At 34.9% G+C, this 13,909-nt stretch overlaps 2 protein-coding genes across 4 annotated transcripts in view; one reads left to right on the top strand and one right to left on the bottom strand.

Moving 5' to 3' along the window:
• UTP15 (UTP15, small subunit processome component) overlaps positions 1–13,004 on the bottom strand; it is a 14,879-nt gene extending 1,875 nt beyond the window's left edge. Inside the window, exons 1-12 of the mRNA XM_006913139.3 lie at positions 12,847–13,004; positions 9,934–10,102; positions 8,632–8,724; positions 8,347–8,531; positions 7,044–7,222; positions 6,342–6,467; positions 4,595–4,730; positions 2,899–2,983; positions 1,866–2,015; positions 1,145–1,246; positions 630–763; positions 408–466 (exon numbers count right to left, since the gene is read on the bottom strand). Of these exons, the coding sequence (XP_006913201.1) occupies positions 408–466; positions 630–763; positions 1,145–1,246; positions 1,866–2,015; positions 2,899–2,983; positions 4,595–4,730; positions 6,342–6,467; positions 7,044–7,222; positions 8,347–8,531; positions 8,632–8,724; positions 9,934–10,023 (1,339 nt within the window). The 5' untranslated portion in view covers positions 10,024–10,102; positions 12,847–13,004. The remainder of the gene's footprint in view (positions 1–407; positions 467–629; positions 764–1,144; positions 1,247–1,865; positions 2,016–2,898; positions 2,984–4,594; positions 4,731–6,341; positions 6,468–7,043; positions 7,223–8,346; positions 8,532–8,631; positions 8,725–9,933; positions 10,103–12,846) is intronic.
• A 72-nt stretch (positions 13,005–13,076) lies between these two features.
• ANKRA2 (ankyrin repeat family A member 2) overlaps positions 13,077–13,909 on the top strand; it is a 10,383-nt gene continuing 9,550 nt past the window's right edge. For 2 of the 3 annotated variants that reach the window (XM_025047787.1, XM_006913136.3), the window contains exon 1: positions 13,077–13,594. The gene's annotated coding sequence lies outside the window, so the exon portion shown is untranslated. The remainder of the gene's footprint in view (positions 13,595–13,909) is intronic. The other variant, XM_006913137.3, reaches the window with a different exon arrangement.

Genomic DNA, 13,909 nt, shown 5'->3' with positions numbered 1-13,909 from the left:
AAGACACTAAAAGATCTGTACTTATTTTAGTTTATGATTTATAGAAAGTAAACAATTCATCCGAATAAATGTATTTAAAAAAATCTTTATGAAAAGTACAGCATGAAAGTTCTGACTTATTTTCATTTTCCCATTAAAAAATAGTCACGGTCACTGTAGATGTTTAAAAAACTTTTTTTTAATTATAATAACCCTAGTCACAGCAATTCAAAGTCAATGCACTGTAGATTTTTAATCCATTTTAAAATGCTTTGATTTACTGTTAGTGTTTATTTTCTCCATAAAAATCTCTATTAGAGAATTGATAAAAACAAAATATTTTGATTAATTTCCAAAACTGATTTCATATTTTGATAAATCATTTTTTCAAACATGTGAGGATTTTTCAAGATTCAACACCTACTTACCAATAATTATTTCTGCAGCATTGATCAAAACAGAAGCAAATCTTGGCTGAGACAGATTCCTACAAAGCAAAAACTGTTTACTGAAACTTATAAACTTTAAAAAAATAAACCTTAAAATAGATTAACTGAGTTGTTCCATCAGTTCTCTACAAAGATCAAACTAAATGTCTCTCATTTGGAAATAAAGGATTTAAGGTGCAAAAATACTGACATAACACATACCTTATCAAAAAATTAAGCACACGACTGATTTCCTTTTCATCCCGACCTGCAAGGGCGTTTGCAAGGACTCCTCTTCGATTTAGCTCCTTTATGATGGAAACTGTAATCTCAGGTGTCTTTATTGTACAACTGGGCTAGAAAAATATTCAGTACCAATATGAACAGATAAGACAAAAGAAAAAATCATATTCTTGGAACTTACTAACAATCACCAAATTTAAATAGGTTTTTATCTTCACGGTTTTGAGTCTCGGTAATGAGCAAAGCAAATAATATGATTCTTTTAAAAATATGCTCCTTGTAGGTTCATCAACTATAACAAATGTAACACTCTGGTAGCGATATTGATAACAGGAGAGGTGAGTACACAGCAGGGCAGAGGTATGTGGGATATCTCTACCTTCCCCTCAATTTTGCTATGAACCTAAAATTGCTCTTAAAAAATAAAATCTTAATTTAAAAAAATATATTTTATATACACACACACATATACACACCATTCACTCCTTACTCACCTCAAGGACTCTGTCAAGTGCTTTGGAGATCCGGAAATTTTTCAGATCCCTGTCATATAATTCTAGGTGTTTTTTTGATGGCCTATTGATCAAAATGTCATCCTGCATTGAAAAGTAAATTTACAGAGAAAAATCAACATCTGTATAGTGTTTCATTCAAAATAAACTTTTTCATAGTGGTATTTTTTTATACCAAGGTGTCCCTGAACTATTCATGAATAATGGTCATATGCCCATAATATAGATTAAACAAAAATGAAATAATTTGCCACATCGGTGTGTTCTGACTCTGATTTTAACTTATAACACACATACAATATCTCAATTCTGGGCAAACATTACTGATTTCAATTCTCTTTGCATGAAAGGAAATATGATTTAGCAGAAAGAGAAAACACAATCAGAGAAACTATAATCTAATGAACAATTCTGGTTACCAGTAATAAAAGATCAAATCAGATAGTGTGTGAAAGACATTGTTTTGAACATGGTAAAGTACTATAACACTGTTATGATTCAGGGTATTAAATAAAGTAGTCCCTATTCCCCATTACTCATCAGTAATGTCCCCAATCAAGCAATCTGGAGATAAATCTGATATAGAAAAAAGCAAAATAAAGTTAAATGCCATGCAAACTAAACTTTTCAATAATGTGCACAGAAGGAGTTGACTACTCTAACAAAATTCACCTTTAAAAAAATATAAGAAACATTTAAATACCCGTTGCTTCATGTAATTTTTTCCTTTAATAAAAGTCCGATATGCAGGCCTCCTTCTCCTGGGTAGAGAATCCTTCTTTGCTTCAGATTTCCGATGTTTAACACTCAGTATCCCATTGGTCATTCCTACAACTATTGTCTCATCTTCATGCTAACAGCAATGAGAAAAATACGTCAGTCTATTCCTAACTCATAATTTATCTTACTTTTTCTTCAAAATAGCATTTATAACATTTGCTGCTTATCCATTCTTTCACCAAGAGTTCTAATCAGATACAGATGCCCTGCCTAACAATGATCTATGCAAAAAGTTAGAGAAAAATCATTTTTTCCTCCAATATACTATTATATTGACTGAATTTATACCTGCTATAAATTATCACTGGCCGTTTGTATAATAATAAAAAGTTATTGACATCTTGGGAAACTCGAAATAATTTTGTTTCTATATCCTCTTACTAGAAAAAGAATTATATGGTGGCATGACTTTCTACAATCCTGCCAAGAAAATACTTGGTAATAAGATTTTCCTCTCCCAAATCAGATTTCTATATAATGTATTCAAATATCTTCCTCCTCCATGGCTCATGAAACTTGACAGTGGACATTCCAGAAAGAGCAATCAACAAAAAAAAAAGATATTTCATTTTGTCATGCCCTCTTCTCCCCGCCATTTTGTTGTTGTTATTTTGTTTTCTTGCTCAGAGAGCCAACTTGACTTTCTAGAGTACTTAACCCTTGAGTTAAATGTTTTGAAAAGAGGTTTATCAACTTTCCAGGTCCTGCCCTTGGTGTTAACAATGCCTAAAGCACTGTACTTGGCTTGAACCTATGCAGTAAGTGGGACCTAAATCTGAACACATACTAAGTTATTGGGACAAGTCATATATTTTAGCAATTGTCTTAATTTAATTCTCTAATGTGGCAAGAAGAAAATAACTTATTCAAATACAAAGATAAAGTCTAACATTCCATTTTAGTTTCATTTAACAGGTAGTTAGTGAAAGTTTCAAAAAAAAGCTAAAAGTACTTACTGCAAGGGCAAGACTCAAAATTGAAGCTGCATAATCGAAACTGTGAACAACTTTGTAGGAAGTTGTACTATATACTTTCACCTTCCTAACAAAAAAGAAAGCTTTGTCACAAATCATCTTGGAAATGAGTATAAAATGCAGATTTTCTACTTTTTTGAAAAGCACTATACAAATTTTAAATTTGTATACTGTACAAAAATGAAGAAAAATAGTAATATTAATTACAAACTAATTCATCACTGAACTACTTATTAGTATTAGGCATAACGTTTGTATAAAGACTATGACTAGCCATCAGAAGTATAGTTCGTGAACAACTGGTGCCTGAAGATAAAACTTGAGAGTTAAAAAAACTATCAATGAAAAGTACACTTGAAATCAAAAGAGCAAGTTTCTCAACTTCAGCATTATTGACATTTAGAGCTCGTTAATTCTCTGTTGTGGAGGCTGCTATGTGCATTGCAAGATGTTTAGCAGCATCCTTGGCCTCTACCCACTATATGCCAGGAGCACTCCACCCCCAAGTGTCACAACAACCAATATGTCTCCAGATACTGCCAAATATCCCCTGGGAGACAAAAATCACTCTGGGTTGAGAACTACTACAAATAGTCCAAACTGACACTTAGCTTTGAGGGACACATCTAAAAATCAAGTCCCAAATTACCCAGTAACACCATTACAAAGAATTTGCTGTATATTTACATAATAAATTCTTTGTATTAGAAATATTTTCTAGATTTAAAATGTGTATACTTTTTAATAAACAGGCTGAAAAAACAAGGCTTTACCTAATACAGTAAAAAAGGAAATATGGAAATAAAATGACCAAACGGATGAATATATATAAATTCTAGAACTGTGCCATAGTTCTAGTGGCTAGTGAGCACTTCAAATGTAGCTAGTGAAAATAAACTAAATGTTTTTATTTTACTTAATTTTAATTAACTTAAATTTAAAATTTAAAACCGAGGCAGTATAAAATTATTTTTGTTAAACATAATATATTTCACTTTAATCACTGTAAAACATTATTGTATCATAGGGTGTCTATTAGATGCTTAAATTGTTTTTAATCTCTCATTAATAAATTTTACATTGATCGCATACTGAAATAATATTTTAGACACACTGGACTAAATCACTTTTACCCAGTTAAACTAATATTAATTATGTCTTTTTACCTTTTTAATGTGGCTACTAAAACATTTTAAATGGCATATGTAGCTCACATTACATTTCTATTGAATAGCACTGCTCTAGAACATTAACTAATGGAATACTAATACCTACTTAAAATAGTAATAATTGGGCCACATTAATGTACAGAAATTTTCACATGAAGCTTTAAATTTTAAAGAATATAAGCTAGAATATATACACTCATTATAAATGTTTCAAAATACATAATAGTGATTTCAAAAGAAACTATAGACTAATATAGATTATTCTAAAAGATTAATGTTTAAATGGTTCCATAAAATACCTTAAGTATATAAGTTAAAGCAATAAACTATATCAAGGAAGAAAATAAGCTTGCTATATGTAAATAAAGGGTCAAATTTTCAACGGAATAGATTTTTTTCATGTAAATAATTTGGCAGAATTATTTATTTTATCACAAATACTACAGAAATAACTCATTCCTCAAGCAGTAAACACTTATCCTAATAATAAAGAAAATTAAAATGCCAACCTATCCAGTGAACCAGAGAGCAACCTCTGTCCAGAGCTGCTCAGACATAAACACGTCACAGTTTTATGATGATTTTTCAAAGACACTAGCAATTGTCCTCCTTTAAGCATGTCCCAGACTTTAACATAACGACCTCCTATGAAAAGAAAGAATCATTACTTTGCTATTTTGCCTGTAGATTCAAAACTTTAAAGCTCCGAAAAGCATTCTTCAGTGGACACTCCACAGCGTGGAGGTTAAATGGGGGATTCTATAGGCAGACTGTCTGGTTTCAGTGCTGACTCTACCATTTATTGGGTGTATAACTCATAATAACCGTTTCTACCTCACAGAACTGTTATGACAACTAAATAATTTCATATTTGTAAAGTACACAGAATTGCCTAGCAAGATAAAACGTAAAATCAAAAAAGATCTTATTTTTAAAAAGTTATAATAAAATCACTCTTCAAAAAAATTTTTGTGCAATCATGGGAAAATGTAGATTTTATTTCCTAAAAATTTTGTGAATCTCAACAAAACTGAAAAGCTTCCCTATAACTTTTTTTCACTTTAAGAATTGGAAGGATCCTTAAAGGCAATTTAATCCAATAGTTTAAAAATAATTTTTAATACAGCATCTTTTCTTTCGACAAAATATTAAGTAGAAGTCTAATAGATAAAGTAGACAAAGAGGTTGGAGAAGGGAACAAATTTCTTACATACCCTGACTGGGAAACAGGGCCTGGAACCAAATTCACAGTCCCCGTCTCCCCACATGTGAGAGCTCATGAGAGAGATCACAGTTTGAAAATACCGATCTAGCCCAATCTCTCATTTGCAAGAACTATAAAAGTTAAGGAATTTCTCAACGTCACATAGTTAGTGACAAAGCAGAGATTAGCATAGAGGTGTCTATTCTCCCTGTTCATCTTGAACTTGTTTCTCTTTCTCGAAATAGCAGCAAGACAAATGAATATGTCTGAAAATGTTTTCAACTTATTTTTAAATCAAATAGGTACTGGGGAAAAGAGTGTAACACAGGATAATGTCAGAGTTAAGCAAAAAAAAAAAAAAAAAGGCTACACACAGCAATAGGTATGCTGTAAAGTATACATGCTACCTAATTTTGACTCGACAAATGAAAAAAGCCAATCTATTTCTAAAACTATAATTGTAAAAATGCACTATGAACAACATAACAAAAACATCTTAGTTCCAACTAAATGAAAACAGTTATCAAGGCCCCTTTGACCTCGCATTATCTCTTCCTTCAGCACTATCAACTATCATTCAAGAATTACAAGAAATGAGACAAACCTGATTTCAGATCTGAAAGAAACTGTTTTCAAAAGCTGCTGCAGATCTCTTAGGTAAGAACAGCAGGACTACGACCTGGGCTTCTGCGTTCAGGACGTAAAGCATGCTCTCAAATTCTGGGATTTCAGATCTGCCATTTTGTCTTGGACAAATTAGTTAAACCTTTTATTTCCTTAGTTGCAAAACAGGGAGAAAACTGAATACTTTCTAGGCTCATCTAGGGTATCAGAGATAATATATATAAAATAGCACAGAGCTTGGCTCTGTGCTATTAGGTATTCAGTTAAGTGATAACTCCTTGCCTGTCACACTTATCGAAAGTTTGAGGAGAAACCTAGAAAGCCAATTCAATTACACACTGATAAATTACAAAAAGTAACTGATAAAGAAATATCTGATTCAAGACCAACAATATTGGTGAAAGCAATTAAAAAAAAAAAAAAAATACCTGCTGATACCAGAAGACCTCCAGAGGGAAAAAGCAGGACACTCTCCACTGGCTGCCCATGCTCAACAGAAATAACACTTTTGTTTGTTCGTGTATCAAACATCTTCACAGTATGATCATATGACCCTAAAATGTCAATTTTTGTATTATGAGTTTCACTACTCAAAAAAACAAAAACTGTGTGTACATATATGTGCATGTATATGTATTCAAACATAAATTGTAAAAGAAGAAAAAGCTTAGATAAAATTTTTAAAAGACATGTATATTCATAAAGATATAGTACCTCCAAACTCTCTGGTACCACTGACTTTCTGAAGAAGCATTGTATTATACTACACAGAATCTTAAACTATTCCTATCTTCAGGCTTCTGGGGATCTTTGCACAGGCACCCTCAGAGGCTGAACTGTATTGTCTTTGTTTCTTAGCTGTGGAGGCTTTAAAATCAGAGTACTAAACCCATTACAGTTTTTACAGTCATGTTTTCAAGACAGCCTTTTTTGCATTTGGAAGACAATAAGAACAATCACCAAAAGAAGAAAGAGAAAATAAGACAATAAGATAAACAGAAACATATTTCTTTATAAAAATTTTTTAAACTTCTCTATCCCAAAAGGGTCTCAAAGCATATTAAAACCAATCACAATAAATTTATCAATTTCAGGAGCTAGGGAGGTGAGGGATGGAAGAGTTCACCAACCTGTTACAAAGAGATCTGGGTTCAGTTTGCTAGCACATCCACACCTCACATAATCAGAATGTTCTTTGAATGTCAGAATTTCTTTGGCGTTTGGAATATCCCATAATTTAACTGTATAATCATCAGCCCCAGAGACCACATGATATTTGTCAGCAGTAAAATCTACTGTATGAACTGCTCTGAAAGATCAAGAATCAGCATATTAAAAAACAAGGGAAAAAATTATATTTCTGGCACCCTCTAACATAAAATACTCCTTTTCCCCAAATAAAAAAGCAGCTCAGAATCAGGGAGTAATTGTAGGGGAAATCATGAGAGAAGAAAACATTCAAAACAGGTGTTTGTCCTCAAGCCAATTTAAAATTTTAAATACCTATGCACTATGAAGTTAATAAGAATATTAAATAATAGCCTTAAATTATATTTTCTAATATGTCAACAATTATACTTAGCTGCTCAATGAAAGTAAATGTTCTAAATGTTGGTGCAAAGTTACTTTTCTTTAATTTAATAATTTTCAAAATGGGTAGTTCTTTAAAAATTCTAAAATTTGCCACTTAGTAGGATCAGGTTAAGTGAATTTTTGTTATATTTTAAATGTTTCACAGATGAGGTAAGGCCATCCTGATAATACACTATTAAAAAAAATTTTTGAGATTTTTAAATTGATACCAAATTTCGGCCCTTACACTGGTAATCCTGAAACAAAGTTATAATATAAAACTGCCCTGGCTATTCTATTTATCGAGTGGCAAATAAATCCAAGAAGAAAGAAAATCCACCTTCCAACTTGACTTCAAAATGAGAACCTCTAATACAGTCCAGGCCTTCAGAGTTTTCATCAGTAGTTGTAGGCTGCCTTTAGATCATCGGTTTATAATCTCAGCTGGGTCACAGAACTCTCTGAGAAATTAATGAATGCTATAGGGTGTTTCCCTAGATAAATATGTATTTCCTAAAGTGTCACATACAATTCTAGGGAATTCATGAACCCCATCAAACTGGACCATAGGACTGGACCAGGTCACACACTCTGTCTTAGAACAACCAGGAAATAAAGTACATATAGGTACATAATCTTCATAGAACTGCTCTCTATGTTTTTATTCAAAGCTGAGAAAACGAATAGCATTTACAAAAAAAACACACAAAAACTAACTGTATGGTGATGGATATTAATGAGACTTATTGTGATCATTTCACAATATATACAAATATCAAATCAACATGTTGTACATCTGAAACTAATATAGTGTATGTTAATTATACCTCAATTAAAAATAATTTTTTAACTATCTCTTACTTAGTATGGCCTTCGAACTGCCTGAGGGGAGCCCTCCCACTTATATCAAAAAGCTGAACTCCACCATCTTCACTGCCAGCCACAAGTAGTCTACCATCCTGTCGAAAAGTAGCACAGTACGCTGTGTCTTTAAATCGAGAAAAGGTTTTTATAGGTTCTTGGGAATATCGGCCGTAAATGTGAATCTACAAAAAAGACAAAAAACACAGCATTTCACCAGATGGCGCATGATCAGTAGTAAATATAAACTATACAAAAGAAAAATAAATGTAATGTTCTATTTACCCTGGAAGAAGCCGTGACAGCATAATTATATGGAGGCTGTGAAGAAAAGTCTACTTTTGACACCGCACCAAACTCCTTAATCTGAACAGGGGTCTTAATAAAAAAATAATACACAGTATTAACAGAGTTACAATTGGTAATATCTTAGTAACATTAATACAGAAGTATGAAGAGAGCAAAAAGGTCCAAATTCCATCACCCCGATTATGCTATCCCTGTTTCTATTAAAGAAAATAAGTATATAGTTGGAAAGCCACACCTCACGTTTTCTCTTCAGCTATGGAGTTTTCTCGGATTATTACTGGGAAAAAAAAGTTATGGCTGTACCAGCCTAGATTTAACCATACTTTTTTTTTTTTTTTTTTGAAACTGACACAAAGATCATATCATGCAGGCTGTTGTGCACCTTGCTTTTTTTTTTTCACTTAATGACACATCTTCACTAACTTTTCACACAGGCAATAGATTTATCATCCACTACTAGTCTACTATTAATGGACACAAGTTTTTCCAGGATTGCTAATATTATAAATAATACTTCAATGAATATCTTTATATATATATATTTAGCAAATTTGGGGACATATATTCACTGAGTAACTTCCAAGCTGTGGAATTACAAGGCTGAAAGGTATTTTTACCATGATAGATGATGCCGAATTGTTCTCAAGAAAGTTTCCACCAATTTCCCTTCCTCAAATAGCAATGATGATCAAAATATAATATAAAATATAATATATAATATAAAAGAACAGTATCCAAATTACTGTTTTAATTTGCATTTCAATTATGAGTGAAGCTGGGGCTCTTTTAATGTATTTTATTGTCCATTAATGTATTTATTATTCATTTATTATCCATTTTTAATGTATTTATTATCCATTTAATGTATTTTTAATGTATTTGTCCATTTAAATTTATTTTTCCATTAATCTCCCAATCTCAATCTATTCTATTTAGCTATTCATCTTTTTAAAAAATCATTTATTAGCCTTTACACTCTAGAAGAATTTTACATCACTTCCTCCTTGTATTAAGAAAGGCAAAAAAAAATCCTTTCATATAAGATTCAAATTCAGAAACTTAATTCATTTGGTATCAATCATCTATTCTGTGCTAGGCACTTGTACGTTTAAACAGATGAAGCAATACAAACTTCTATATAAAATTCCTAGAAAAAATATCAGATATCAAATTTTCTGCCTAAACTATAAGTTGCTGATGATTATTTTTAGTTATTGGTTGTCTTACTGGAGTATCCAAAGTATAACACATGCTAGAGAAATTGGCATAAATACTTACCTTATAGTTGTTCCAGTATAGTGTATCTTGGGTGATTTTTTCACCAAGTACAGGAAATGCCTGAATAGTTACAGGCTTATAACCAGCCATAATTTCATATAATTGGACTGTTATCCAAAAGTAGTTTGGAACTGACGTTAAAAATAATTATAGTGACTCTGTCTTATGTCTGAAAAAGAAAATGTTTTATATACATGTTATTCATAAACCTGTATATATAGTTGATTTTCATTCTGCATCCTTTCAAAAGGCTGTGTAATAGCTTATAGTTTAGTGACCAATACACCATTTAATTATAACAAAGAAAAGACAATCTAAAGGCAGTAGGAATATAGATAGGGCTACCATATTACATCATCTACTCAGCTATACAAAGAGGCCGTACACAAATGCTCTCACCTTTAACTGACCAATTTACAACACTTGGGAATAAATCTGGCTTAGCCATCCAGCAGCAAAAGCAGAGAGCACAATGGCTTAGAATGTTCATTAGAATGTTCATTTATTGAAGGCAATAACCACAAATACAAGTTTCCTAAAACTAAACTTAAGATGACATTTAATCTTTAAAAACATAGTCTAGGGACTTGACTTCCTGAAAGCCTAAAAATGCCAAGAAGAAAGTAAAACAAAGCTAATATTCTAATGTAGAAGCTTTAAATTTAAAAGCTTAAAATTAAATTAAAAGTTATGATATAGAAACCTAAAATTAATTTAAAAACATTTAAACAATAAGAAAATAAGACTAAAGCAATTCTTAAATTATAAAGTGACATAATAGGATAAAAATGAATTAAAACTTTTAACTGACATCTAAGTAAGCCAAAATGTCTTTCCAGAACTATTCAACTGCAAAAGAGACTCAATTTTAATTATCAGGAGAATGATTCCAATGATGCAACTCATTGTTAATTCCAGAAAGCCTGAAAATAGTGCATCAGTAACACCAAAATAAATAGGTATAACATTATTTTAAAGGCTGTTTTGATGAAACATGGTTATCAATGATTAAAAGAAGGGAAATTTTTCTGTCCATTCAAGTATCTACAACATGTAGGACACTGTTCTAGGCACTAGAGACACTGTAAGTCAAAGACGTGGTCTGTACCCTCACATACTCCATTTCAGCTGGTGATTGGCACCAGCTGGGAATCTGGAATCAGCCTTGACTTGGCCTTCCTTCTCATTTCTAACATACAAACAGTTAAAAAGATCTGCTGATTTTACCTCCCAAATCTTTCTGAACTTCATCATGTCCACTCCATCTAGTTCCACTGACCTAATTCAGATCTTCTCATCTACTGAAATAGTGCAATATATGGTCTCCCTGACTCCCTCATCCATCCTCCAAATACCCATCAGTTATCTAACTATGATGAAAATTTGCTACAAAGCCTAACAACAGCCAGAAAAGAAGGTCCAAGCTCCTTACCATGGCATGTAAGGCTCTCTGTGACCTTGCCCTTGTTTATCTTTCCAGCTTCATCTCTTGCATTCCCTTAACATGCTATGCTCTTTCTTGTCTCAATGTCTCTGCCCATTTGTCCTTTCTACCATGGATGACCTCTTTCTGCCTACTTCCATTTAAGATCAACTCAAGGATCACATCACCCAGGAAACCTTTTCTGACCTCCTACACTGGGTCAGAGGCCTGTCTTCTATAATCCTACTTGACTGCATATTTCTGTCAATGCATATAACCACATGGCATTGTAATGATCTCTTTTTTCCATGAAACTGAACATTTTGTGTCTGGAAGGCATTTTTAAAAAGTGCTCAAAGAATGTTTGCGGAAGGAAGGAAAGGAAACATTGTGCTGGGTTCTAGGGAAAAACACAAAATTAAAATCATAAGTGGTGTCTATAATGTGAACACTGCTATAGAGCAGGAGTTGACAAAATTTTTCTGTAAAGGGTCAGATGATAAATATTTCAGGCTTTGCAGCTGAACAGACGAAATAGAGGATATTATGTAGTTACTTACATAGCAAGAAAGAAAATTTCCAATACTTTACTAATGAAACCCCCAAAATAGTTGACTACAATTTTTTTTATTTATGAATGAAAACAATAGGATTCTTTGGAGAAGGATAATATTTCACTTACTTCGTATTTAAAGTTAATTTTTCCTATCATCAAATAGATTGCAAATGCCCACCTGTAAAAATCATTCTTGGTTCACTGGCTAGCCTGCCCCTTACTACAGTACAGGCAAAGAAGCACCGAAATCTGCCTTGAGAGAAATAGTTTTAAAGTTTTAAAAGGAAAAAGTGAGAAGCAGTAGCAGTGGTTTGCCAGAATAAAGTGAGAAACAGCAGTGTAGGCGGGGCGGGGAAAGGAAGCACGACACAGTGGAAAGGCATGGAGGCAAGAAGTGATGTGAAAATAAAAAGGAAAAAAATGATCGAGAGAGCTCAGAGCCTGAGAAACTGGGACTAAATGAATAACAGGTACTACAGTACAATGCACAACATCAAATATATTCTATAAGTAACGTACAGAATGTTGAGCTCAGATTTTTAATTCTAAGTGGACTTCTCCCAAAAAGATTCAAAGCGTGCATCTGGCTGGGCCTTGAAATACAGCATTAAAACAGACTGACTACTTAAGATGGGCACAAAGGCGGAGGCGGGGTAGGGAGCATTCGAAACAGAAGGAGTCTCATAAGCAAAGATAGATATGAAAATCTGCCCATTGCCTTGCAGGGGTGCGGATCACTCCGGGGACTAATAATCATGGACGAGAGGGTGTAATCGTAAAGGAGGAAAATCTAGGTAGAAGCGAAACTGCGGTGATCCTGAGGGGCTGGTCAAGTTTAGCCATTCTGCGAAGAATGGAAAGCCCCAGAGGAGCATGCCAGAGGAAGGTCGGAGGTGAGTCTGGGCTACCCACACTGGGAGCCGCCTTTGCCTACCTTCGATGGGCCCCGAGGGTCCGCCGAGACACCCCAGTTCCAAGGAGAATTTCCTGGACTCTGCCAGCGTCCTATCTGGGTCCTGGATCACTAGAGGAAAATCACGTGGAAACTCCAGGAGCCGCCGGGACACCGCGCGAATAGAATGGCCACGCCCGTCGCACGAAGATGACTTAACGGCGCAGGCTCACTAGACTCACGCAGGCCGGGTGTCGCGGGGGCGAGGCAGGGGGCGGGGCGATGGAAGGAGGCGTGGCCGGAGGGCGAGACTTGGGCCTGGTTCTGCTGGCCCAGAGCAATCCGCGGAAATGAGGCTGTCTCGGTAGTTCTCGGGCAGTAAGGACCGCACAGCGCAGCAGTGGGAAAGAACCTGGAAGTCCCCTCCGCTGCAGTAATGCGAAACATTTTTGGTCCAGAAACCGAAAGAAGAAATAGGAAGTGACGTCGCGGTCAAAACAAGCCGGGGCTTGAGGGCCTGTAGTGAGACTGTGGCCGCTGGTGTAAAGGTCCGGCTCGCTGTTGGCTGTCGAAGGTGATCGCGAGGCCCTGTGCCCCAACCTGGCCGGCATCCGACCCCTACTCCCAGGACCCGCCCGCCGCGGGTGAGCCAGTTTCCGCCAGCCGTACCTGAGCCGCACTAGGACTTTTCGGGCAGAGCTGGCGGGTGGCAACAGAGCGGACTTCCCTCCCTGCAACAGTCTTCCCCTGTAGCTGGCTTCTGTCCTGGGACGCCGGGCACCTGTCGCCTGTGAGGCATCATTCATTTTCATAGCACCTGCCTTTCTTTGTAGGACAATTCCAGGATTAGGAAGAGCCGGGGGGCACCTGCTGTTACCATCCCCTGGGGACTAGCACAGTTGCCTACTTTATCTCTTTAGGCCCTCTCTCCCCCTACAACCCTGGGCTCCGAAGGATCGAGATGATCTCAACTATACCCGGCCTTACCTCTTTATCTCACCACCTCCTATTTCCGATTACCTTTTTTACCCCTTCTCCTTTTCTTCAAAATTTTAGCTTAACCAGTCAACTTTGCTTCTCTCTAGAGTAGTATCACGTTCTATTT

This window comes from Pteropus alecto, unplaced genomic scaffold, assembly GCF_000325575.1.
Source record: "Pteropus alecto unplaced genomic scaffold, ASM32557v1 scaffold20, whole genome shotgun sequence".
Taxonomy (NCBI): domain Eukaryota; kingdom Metazoa; phylum Chordata; class Mammalia; order Chiroptera; family Pteropodidae; genus Pteropus; species Pteropus alecto.
This window is presented reverse-complemented; position numbering and strand designations above follow the sequence as displayed.